The 11,661-nt window shown below is 36.3% G+C and overlaps 1 protein-coding gene across 1 annotated transcript; it reads right to left on the bottom strand.

Annotated features, from left to right (window-relative positions):
• Nucleotides 1–4,365: 4,365 nt before the first annotated feature.
• LOC116253281 (transcription factor bHLH13-like) lies at nt 4,366–5,967 on the bottom strand. The gene is made up of 3 exons (XM_031628044.1): nt 5,581–5,967; nt 5,237–5,434; nt 4,366–4,446 (listed from the first exon to the last, which is right to left on the bottom strand). The coding sequence occupies exons 1-3, from the start codon at nt 5,965–5,967 to the stop codon at nt 4,366–4,368; spliced, it is 666 nt and encodes a 221-aa protein (XP_031483904.1).
• Nucleotides 5,968–11,661: the final 5,694 nt, after the last annotated feature.

The raw sequence follows: 11,661 nt of genomic DNA, 5'->3' as shown, positions 1-11,661 counted from the left end.
TGGACCAGAAGAACTTGAATATCTTTGGCCCGGCTTATTGCAGAATATAACTTTAGAGAGATAGCCAAAATGCATTATTCGATTAAAATTTGTTAATAACAGCGTCAATATCTTCGCCTGATGAAATTCGTCTTTCTTTTGAGGAGTTACGATCCCTTCAATCAAGCACAAGTGAAATCAAATTAGTTTACCACCTCTCTTATTTCATTCACTTCACTCCAAAATGAGAAAAGGAATGTTCAAAATAAACCAAAACCAAAATAAACGTGTTCGTCCAACGAATGGAGTGCGTCGATTGAATCAGAAAAGAACAAGAAAAGCTGCATGGCAGCTCCAACCAGTCAATTTCATTTTGAGAATTAGTTCAGTCATATCGTCACTTCTTCCGTGTATTTGCCTCAATCATCGATCAATCAATCCCTGTAACTTTCAGGTTAAAAGGCAGCCAGGAACTCGATGCGTACCCGACATTTGCATCTTTAGCAGAAAGGAAAGCACTTCACGGGACTCTCCCCTCTTTTTTCTGAAAGTTTCCACTGCTTAATTTCCATGGAGTTCTTGTCACCTCAATCATTGGCCTGAGGAATGATTACTTATCCAGAACAACCTGCTCCACCTTTTCCCCGTCCATTACTCTTTCCTTTACTTTGGACGTTTGCTGGTTTTCTGTAATTTGGAGACAGACGTGACAGAAAATGTATCGTCCGGAAGATCTTCAGGCTTGTAATTTTGTTCTTCAAATTCGTGCTTGGACGCAGAAAAGAATTCATGAATAGAAAATTTCGTTTCCGAGAAAAAATCGTTCAGAAAGCTTAGGTGTAAAAAAAATTTCGACAGTTACTGAACCCGTTAAGTAATTCTCACTATATGGTAAACCATTTACAAAATGTTTCAAATGAACCAGTCACCAAAATTTTGTTCTTACAGACGAAAGTTTTCATCTAATTAGAAACTAGAATTTCAAGCCAACGATGACTGACAGCATTGGTCAAGACCACTGGCCTCCCACTTGGGCTATCTCTCTCTCTCTCTCTCTCTCTCTCTCTCTATATATATATATATATATATATATATATATATATATATATATATATATATATATATATATATATATATATATATATATATATATATATATATATATATATATATATATATATGGACGGGACCATTGAACCTGGTTTAAGCCAATCACAAGGTGGGTCGGCGCCCATACTTTTATGATGGTCCCCTTTTTTTTTTCTTGGGTAATGTGATGTAGATGAATAGTAGACTTCTTAAATATATCGAAACTTTGAACATTGGAGAATCATTGGGAAGGATTAATTTATTCTATTTTTATAGATCCATGATTTTCCGAATGAGTGGGAGGTCAACAACCCACTAACTCAATACAAAATTTCCATCTTTTGCGCGGCACATGAGAGTAATATCCATTGAAATCAACACAAAGATATGCGGCTATGCTGTGCTACACCTTTAAAACAAACAAGACATTCAATTCCCCTTAGTTTCACTCCTTAATTTACGCAGAATCAATCTATACACGATATATATAGACCTGCCCTTGAGGGCGTGCACCCGATCTAGTTAATTTAAATATTTTTTTGGATATCTCTACATCCGGTCACCTTCATGCCAGAGGAAAGCTTATAAAAGATTTCTTCGGTTTTTAATACGTTAATTTGTGTACGTTTAGGACTTTCTTCCTATTATAACACGCTGTAACCTATGATTTTAAAGGTTGATTAACATCAAATAAATAAATGTTAATTATGCCAACTAAATTTGATTCTCCTTCTCTCTCTCCATATATATATATATATATATATATATATATATATATATATATATATATATATATATATATATATATATATATATATATATATATATATATATATATATATATATAAAATTAATTAATTGGATTTAAAACTGCATGTTTTTACTGATAAACCATTCTGAAATCAAAGTCACACACATACACATGCATATGCACGCTGACACTTACACATGCACTCGATAGTACAGTTAACAAATAGTGCCTGATCAGATTAGGGAGGTATGCTAAAACCTTGGTCTTTGAAGTTTCTCAACAACGATGACTTCAAGGCAGCCTGGTCGATCTCTTCACTGCATTCCATGACCTGAAACCAACACTCTGTTCAGCTTTGCATCTGCAACCCACTTATCTTTTCCCAACCATTGGATCCATGTTCAAGCCTAGCTAAGTTTTAATAAGAAGAAATAAAATCATTACCCCTTTGGATAAGAAAAACAGCATGCTCAGGAAAGACATCAAGCATCCTATATATATATATATATATATGCGTGTGTGTGTGTGAGAGAGAGAGAACAATAACCAGTAACACACTCACATGAATTGTGATACTCAAGGTGATATTTTCGCCATGAATGGCCAAATTGGAAGTCTGAATGACTAAATGCTTGAGAGATTCTAGAACTTGTAATAGCCCCACCACCGCTCCCTTTGATGCTTTGCATTTGATCTTTATGTAAAACTCATAGCTGTCTATATGAATCACATCCATCTACACGATGAAGGGAATTAAATTAATATAAATCTTACTACCACAATGATATATTATGATGCATCTTCTGTTCAAATTAACATCCAATTAGGGTGGACTAGCATGGTGAACATATATAGATGTTATATGTCTCTCATTAAACCTAAATTTATGAACGACCAAACCTCAGTTTCTGATCCCTAGAAATCATGCCATCAATCATATGCTCCCTAAGTAAAAAGTATTTTCATAAGTTTCATAAGCAAATTAACTATGTAAACTATATTATTACTCATGCAACCTGCCTAATTTTAAGTACCAAACTTAGTACAATTGATGAGAAAAGAGAGTGGTCGCGTTAAGCCCTTACGCATGTCTTTGGTAGAAAAGATAAGTACCCATTCCTTCTCTCTTTTACAATAGAAGATCTTCCGAAACATGCATATGAGAGGGAGAAAGATGACCATCATGCATCCTTTTCTTTAATTGATAAATTTAAGACGAAAAAGAAGGATCAGATCTTCTTCCTTTGTGGTATATTGTTGGTAGAAAACAGCTACACAAGTACACAAGGGAAATGCAATAATTTGTTACATATACTTTGAAATATTAATCGATCATTTCTTTTTTCGAGCTGCCATCTTCTTCATTGTGACAGATAAAATTTCTTTTGTTGTAAATAAATGCATGTCTAGGGGGAACATAAAATGAATAAACAAGTATCAAGCAATCAATTGCCAAAAAAGAAAAACACTTCAGATTGAGGAAGAAGATATACTTCATAATGGAATAACCAGGCAAGATCACAAAGGTCTACTCAAAAGAAATTAAGTGCTGTCAAATGTCATGATCAAGTCTTAACCAAACAATATTAATGCTTCAACTCTCCAGTACTCCTGTCATGTATGTGAAAGTGTGTGTGTGTGTGTGTATAGAGAGAGAGAGAGAGAGAGAGAGAGAGCTTGACGTCTGCCCGGTAGACATTCTTTTTTTAATTTTCCGTTGCTAAAAACATAAAAAATCATTGCTAAGTGATTGGATAAACAATTGCCAATGCACCTTTTATGAAGGAATTTAGTGACAGAAAATTAAAAAAAATCCATCCGGCAACTAAAGTAGCCGGCAGATTTCAGTAGTCCTACTTTCTTCAAGTTACATTCTTCCTGCATTCAGTAGCATTTTTTTGCCACTTTCATGGTGAACTTCATTCAGCATCTACTGGCCAAATGACATTTTCTGGTGTCTTTCATTTTAGAACAATTAATTTGTTAACAATTTCTATTATTAATTTTCAATCACCCTTTTTTTTTACCTCAAAAGTACATTAGCTTTTACATGCATGAGCATATTAATTAGGCTTTAGATGCCCGTAAGTTTTCTCATGCAAAACTGCAACAGTGTATTAAGGGGATGGGATATTTTGACAGTCTACCATGACTGATCAAAGTTCACTCAAAACATGAACAAATAATATCTATAAACGAAGTCATAAGAATTTAGTTCCCGCTTAAGAAAAAAAGCGGGTGACATCTGAGATTCTGATGTTAATTTGTTGAAAGCTTGATCGATGGTGGATTTCATTTACTAAATAAGTTAATTCGCCCCATAAAAATTATCCGGAAGTCCAATAAATGAAAAAAGGAAAAACTGGCTGTATATAGGGCAAGTGCACAGTGCATTAACTAGGCACTTGAAAAACATATTAGTAGCCAACCAAATTAATAGCAAGTCATATTGAGCATGAAAATTTATATCAGAAAATTAACCATTTAAATATGCCAGTACTAATTAAATGCAGCACCTTCACAACAATGGTAGTACCAATAGCATCTTAAAGTACAATTGTACGAGGAATAAATGGGTAGTAGTAGTACTGGACGAGGAATTCTTCATCTATGTATTTTCTTTCAATCTAAGCACACCAAACAAAAGGTGTTCTCAATAATAATCACTTAGATGTGTCATCTGCGGAAATGGATTGAGATTTTTCGGATGAAGGTACTGCAAGAAAAATGGCTACGTAAAATGTATATACCTTGGGGAAAGAAAAAAGGAAGAAGAGAAGATGGTGGTGAAGATGATAGACGCTCTTATTTCTTGTTGCAGGAAACAATTTCCTGCGCATGATTTGCAGCAGTATATCTGTGCATTGCGTTGAGATTTAGGAGTAGTAGCATACGACGCTGAAGAAAAGGAAAGTAAAGGCCAGATGACAGAAGAACTTCCCGCCATTATTGGTTAATGTTTCCTATTTGCTGGCGATTCAGATATGAAATTACAGAGGAGTCAGCTGCTAGCCTAAGAATGCAGAGCATGGTTTCTTAATCGGGCAGTGGTGCTTTTATAAATAAGTTGAGATTTTGGTGAGTGAGTACTTGGAATAAGGAATTATAAGTAGAAGCAATGGTGAACGACTGAATTTGTGGCAGCGATCAAAGATGGTAATGAATCAAGCAACGAAGCAATGATCAAGTGAAATGAAGTTTAGGGTCTGTCTTTCCTTCATCAATATCTCTGGACTTTAGAACCTCGACTTTCACAACATTACGGCATCTTCACCGATTTATGAGTCATTACATCTTCTGATCAACGATTTCTTTTTTTTTCGGCTTTTCTCTGTTTCAAGATTTGGTATGTAAGAGAACATGAAGCAATTGAAGGTATGCATTTTCAAGCTTCTTGAGAGAGAAAATACCAAGTACCTGTAATATCCTACAAGGTAAAGATTCCTCACTGTCAGTAACTTGTTTCGGAGTATCGAAATCAAGTTCACAGCGACGTCCTTCTCCACCTTCTAAACAACACTCTAGCTGTACAATTTCCTCGGACAGTTTCGTTGCTTCTTTTTGCAACTCTTGCACGTAAGCCGTGGCATCTCCAATTATTGAAGCTTTGTCCATCTGCACTCGGCAAAGTTAACTCATTACTTCTTATCATTCTTTCAGGAAACAGATGTCTTGTTCTTCTTTTTGCTGTAAGGCTGCAGCAACAGATGACAACAAGAGGACGCACAAACCAAAGAACTAAAATGGCATAAAGAAGAGACCTTGGTTATGTTGGGCACCAACGATCTGAGAGCAAGGAGCTTCTCCTTCATCCTCCCTCTCCTCTTTCTCTCGGAGACAAGAGACCTCGAAGGTTCGCTTCCAGATAAATTGGTAGGGGACGAGAGGAGGGGCTGTGCATGGTCGTGTTGGTGGTGGCCGCCTCCTTCCTGCTCGGAGGAGGAGCAGCCGATTTGCTGACTGCCCAAGTCGGCGAAAGGCGCCTCGTAGAAGGGAGTCTGAGGAAGGCACGAGTTTATGTCGAAGGCGCCGTCCAAAGGCAGGAAGGGGAACGATCCCATTAGGTTGATGCCTGCTTCAGGTGCATCTCGTTCCTCTGCTTCTGTCTCAACATTCATGAAGTTGTCCGTCGGATCGAAGTTATCCATGAGATCAGGATCTCTCTCTCTCTCTCTCTCTCTCTCTCTCTCTCTCTTGTGGTGGCTTTGAATCTGCGGAACAGCATTTGTTGTCTCAAGGGTTTACTTTTGCAATTGATCTTCCGTACGGACAAGAAGGAAAACAAACTGTAATATATATATATATATATATATATATATATATATATATATATATATATATATATATATATATATATATATATATATATATATATATAAGTCAATGTTTTAGGGATAGTTGCGGATGGATAAAAGTTAGAAATTCATTGCTAAAAAAATTATAAATCGTCGCCAAAGCCTTCATAAACTCTCGCCGTGACTTTTTATAAATGACAGGTTCTTTTAATTTTAGTCACCCCTAATATTGGCATACGACAGTAATAAATATATATATATATATATATATATATATATATATATATATATATATATATATATATATATATATATAAAGATCTGCCAACAAACTGCAAATTCTTTGGATAGCCTTTTTTTATGTTTAACGAACCCAATTTACATGTTTTAGTTTTACTAATATTGATCTGCGTTGGTCTGACTGAGAATCCAAAACTTTTCATTTTCAGTTGACCATCAAAACCCGATATTCAGGCAAATCGAACTTGCCACAACATGGAAATTAAAGAAAAACAAGAATAATATATTTATCAAGGTCCCAATAAAAATGACGTTTTGAAGAAGTCAAACACAAGAACTTCTACCCAAAAACATATATTGAACCTCTTTTTCCGGACTCACCAGGCGGTATAAAGAGGCCATTTGAAATCGAAGAATCAAAGGCTACATCACTTTTTTGTTTTTTTTAATTGCGACGCTCGATAGCCTCTTTTTATAATCACCCGATTTGGCCCTGCAATTTATGCGGATATATATATATATATATATATATATATATATATATATATATATTATATATATATATGTTGAGGAAGTGAACCATAACTCTAACAAATGTTTACCAATTAAACAGCCGATCAAAACCGTTTGATTTTTAGATTGAAAGGCTCTCAAGTTGTCCTGTTTTTTAATTTTTTTTCCCACTCATTCTCTCTGCCCGCCCCTCCTTCCCTTTCCCAACTCCCCCATCCCACCAACCCCATCTCCTAAAAAATGGTGGCCGCCGGCACCATTCCCCAGCGCCAGCAGGCCTGCTGAACCTCCGGCATGCCGACAGAGGTTTGGTGGGCCCGCCGGCATCGGAGAATGGCACCAGCGGCCATCGGTCCACCCATTTTCTCCCAGCGTTTCACGGGTGCCTCACTTGGCCAGCGGTGGTGGTGGATGAACTTGGGGAGGAAGGTAACGAGTTAGGAAAATAAAGGAAAAGTTGAAGGAGTGAGGAAGGATCCGGGAGAGAGAACGTTTGGAAAAAAAAAAATAGAAGCTTAAGGGCCACCCGATCTAATAAGCTGTATATATATATAAAGAAAAAATGTTGTGAAAAGAAAAAAAACGAGACACTAAAACATTGGCTTTACTGACGTTTATTGTAAAGATTAGTACAAGTAGTGACTTCACTGACGTTTCGGCAATGCATCACTAAAGCGAAACGTTTTACTGACCGGAGACGGAGTAAAAATGCTTTTTAAAAAAAAAAAAAAACGTCACTACAAGCGTCCTATAACGGTGAAAGTTTTACCGCTATAGGTTTCCTGATTAGTGGGAAAGCGAACATTATCACCGCTATAGGCATTATTGAACTTCCTTCGGTGGCGATGGTCCACTATTCGTCAGTAATACTTTCCTTTTACTGGAATTCAGGCGTAAACGTCAGTAAATACCTATTTTTTTTTGTAGTGAGAGAATGGGAAGGAAATAAAGGAAAGGTATGTGAAATGGAAAAACCAATCCTATATTGGAACTGGTTGGACCTACATATCCACCATATATATGCACAGAGAGAGAGAGAGAGAGAGAGAGAGAGAGACTATGTATACACCTTGGAAAACTTTATATCCATATATATACACCGCATGTTGGCTTCTTGTTGGTCTAAAATGATAGTTTATATATATATATATACACGGCATGTTGGCTTCTTGTTGGTCTAAAACGATAGTTGTGAATTGTCCAGGTTATGTGTTCAAGAAGTGGGCAAGTAATGGATGCAAACTTCACTCTCTTGATTTTTCAAGATATTTCTCAAATGTCTTCCTATATGGTGCTCAGATGATTCAATAATGGGTTGTACCGACCGACCAAATTATTCAGGTCATACAAGTCCATGTATTCAAAGCCCAGGACACATGTGAAAGATTGAAATAGTTATAAAACTCAAATGATCTGCATCTTTGTACCACTAACAAACCAATCGCCGGTTATATGCATATTATATATAAATATAAGGCGTGTGACCAGCAGATGCGCACTAGGTAGGGGTTTATTAATATCCACCGTTTTGGTACGACTCATTGGTAGAAGAAACCACCACCGATATCCCATGTGCATGGCATGACACCGAGTGGCGAGGATGACCTTCATTTGTTTAGAACACTATGTTCATGCGGTACGGGCGTCCGAACCTGAAGCTGTTAAGTACTACTACACTCTCGTATTATCTGCAGTACAAGAAGCAGGTCAGTTGGGAAATCCATGGTTTGGTTTGGCATGGAGACCAATCAAGCAGCTCGGATCCAGTCATAAGGTTTATGATCTTTGTTTAATCTCAAAACATTTACATCCTGCTTGGACTGGATGCAGGGAAAGCGTGTTTGGATGGTTAATTAAAGAAGAATGAGAGGAATAGAAGGAAAGGGAGACAGGGCGGAGCTACAAAATTCTTTCTTTCTAAGTTGAATGATTATCCAAAAACATCCATGTTAAAATAAGTTTTTTTTTAGTTTGCATACACAAATGCCCACATAGTGCTTGCACTTGCCCCTCCAACCTTTAAATGGAGGGAAACAAAATGACCGAGTATTTCTAATCTAACAAATATGGGGAGATTGCAACGGAAAGAAAAAAGTTGTTTCATTACTTTCCTTTCATTTTATTTTCCTTGTCATTATTAATTCCTTTTTTTTTACCTTATCATTTACTAATGTCTTCTCCTTTCCCTCCATGCTACAAAATAATACGCCTATACCGGTGACTGATGTTCACCGGTATAGATTGATTATGTATATATATATATATATATATAGAGAGAGAGAGAGAGTATCGATGGATTGTTTTTTTTGTAGTGCCAATTACATCTCGCCATTTCTTTAATTAAATTTGATGATGTAGATAAGTCATTACTTAGCATTTTCTTAACAGTCGAAAGTCAAGATGGAGATGCAACCATATGTATCATGTAAAGTTACATGCATCTTCTGGTGATTTCAGGTTAGAAATTGATGTAAAAGATAAAATGCAGCCCTAAATCAAGGAGACTATTCTATGTTTATTTAAAAAAAAAAAAAAAAAGAAATAGGGGATTGGGTTGGATCAAAGATGAGCAGGTCCTCTTTCCAATTAAAAAAAGGCGTCTTTACGTCCTCCCCTCATCCATCTGGCAGAAATTTGAAGCTTTCTCTTTCTAAAGCATATTCCCTTAGTTATTTAGACTTCCAATCCAAATGAAAACGTCAGTTTTTTCATTATAATTAATAATACTAGTTTAGTCAAAGGGTATCTTAAGCGACGTCCACAAATTTCTCTCTATCTATGCTGAAAAACACAAGAACGGAGATAAAATAAATCATTTGACGTGGCTGAAATATTTTCTGGTCCACCCAAGGCCACCATCGGCCTTGAAATCGAAGCGTTCGCCTCCTTATTTATGATGATCTTCCTTACTGAATATGATGATAGATGTTAACGCTGACCTGATCTGTAGAATAGTTGCGAGCCCTTATGAGATCTTCTTTCCATGCATACGTGCGGCACGGGACGGCAGTTTTAGATTTGAGCTGAAGTTGCCATTTGTTGCTCGCATTCACTGTTGGGCTTGCCATTTGCATTGATACAGTGATCTCCAACCGGTCACATTTGCACTACAAAAGAAAATGGTTTATATAATGATGGTGAAAGTCGGTTTTATCCCATGTCCAATTAGTGCGTCTGTAAAAAGTACATGTATCTATCTAATAATTTTTTTCAGACACATGACTTTCTCCTCTGCATCGTGAAACGTATCTCCATTGGAACATTATTGATGCGAGCATCGCTCATCGTTGAAATTCTATTTTGTTCAATGTGTTGACTGCATATGTCACTAATGTTGTTTTCACCAATGCACCTTGGATGCCGGTAATGTTTATCACATTAACATTATCGACGTGTTTTACATGTTAGTAAAGTCTTTCCTCGCTTATTACCTCCGTTTGAACCCTTCTTCTCATTCATTCTTCTTTCCTCTTTCTTTTTTCTTCCCTTTTCCTTTCAACTGTGATTTTTCTGTGTTTTTTGGCGAGCTTTTTTTTTTGGTGTGTGTGTGTGTGTTTTTAGACTCCTTAAAGCTTGAAAATGTTGGTTCCTCAATCTCCTCTCTAATTTTTCCTAATTCTATATAATTTGAAATTAAAACATGCTTATAAGGTATATATCTGAATTATTCCAATGAGATCTTGTTTGTGAGAATGCTAGCTATCTTTAGTACATTCAATTTAATATATTAATTGTATAAAATCTTCATACAATCACAAAACCTCAATGTTTTCCTAATTTCTGCCATCCGAAATTCCAAGCATTATGGGTGGATTTCAGCGTCAAATTTAGATCATGTCTAATTTAAGTGCACAAATACTTGTTCGCAGAATATTAATTTGATTGGTTGTCATTTGAATGTTTCAAGTCTCTAGCAGTTTTAACCACCCACCAAACATCCGACGAATTGTTTAAACAAATGAAAGTTTATATTTTTCTTGAACTACTTGGATTCTAGCATCATATAGCAATTATGTAGCATGTTACATCGCCATATGATCTTTTGCTAATGATATTTGAGTCAAGAATAAGATGATGTTTATGTCGCATATATGTTAAAGGGCATTGTCTTTGCTAACGATACCATGAAATGTCGGTAAAACCATTAGCAATGCATGTCTTTGATTCCTCTTAAAAAGAAATCACCTTAGGGATTTTGTCTGTATATCAGCTAATTGAATTCACGTTAATTTACGTTAAAAGGGGAGAAAGGAAACCAATACCTTACACAACCTAGGCCTTGAGGCAGTCTAGGACTCCATGAGCGTGGAGAATTCCGGTGGATTGTTAATCTCGCTTGAGTAGGAGAAGGGAAACGATGCCATCTGTGTAAAAACCAGTCCATTCAATGACAAATTAAATTGATCGTCGTCTGAACGCTCATTTGTTTCATCACATAGTTGTAGGAAAACATATATACGTCAGCCATTTGGTGGATGAAGCGCATATCGGGCATGTCTCTTGTTTGATTCTCATCGACGCCCATTCCATAATGGCATCCATGGAAGGTGGTCACCAATGTTTCTCAAGAATGCCCAACCACGAAAAGCGGTGATATAAAAGCAAGTAGAAGCACATTCTACCGATAAATGCGTGATGTTCATAATCAGCATTGCGACAACATATGTAACTTTTTTTCGAATATCTAATATACAACGTTCATTGGTAATATCAACCCTGAAAAATAAGAAATTGCATTTGGAGAATGTTTTTTGTCCATCTACCAATTCTAACTTAATGTACACACAACTAGAT

The sequence above is a fragment of the Nymphaea colorata genome, chromosome 4 (assembly GCF_008831285.2).
Source record: "Nymphaea colorata isolate Beijing-Zhang1983 chromosome 4, ASM883128v2, whole genome shotgun sequence".
NCBI lineage: Eukaryota > Viridiplantae > Streptophyta > Magnoliopsida > Nymphaeales > Nymphaeaceae > Nymphaea > Nymphaea colorata.
The sequence above is the reverse complement of the archived record's forward strand: the minus strand, read 5'-3'. Positions and strand labels throughout refer to the sequence as shown.

Excerpts from the sequence above, each read along its gene's own strand:
- LOC116253281 (XM_031628044.1), bottom strand. The coding sequence starts at position 5,967 with ATGGATAACTTCGATCCGACGGACAACTTCATGAATGTTGAGACAGAA. Across the intron at positions 5,435-5,580 it reads TGGTGCCCAACATAACCAAG|ATGGACAAAGCTTCAATAAT; the intron begins GTCTCTTCTTTA and ends TGCCGAGTGCAG. Across the intron at positions 4,447-5,236 it reads TACCTTGTAGGATATTACAG|ATTGAAAGAAAATACATAGA; the intron begins GTACTTGGTATT and ends TGGTGTGCTTAG.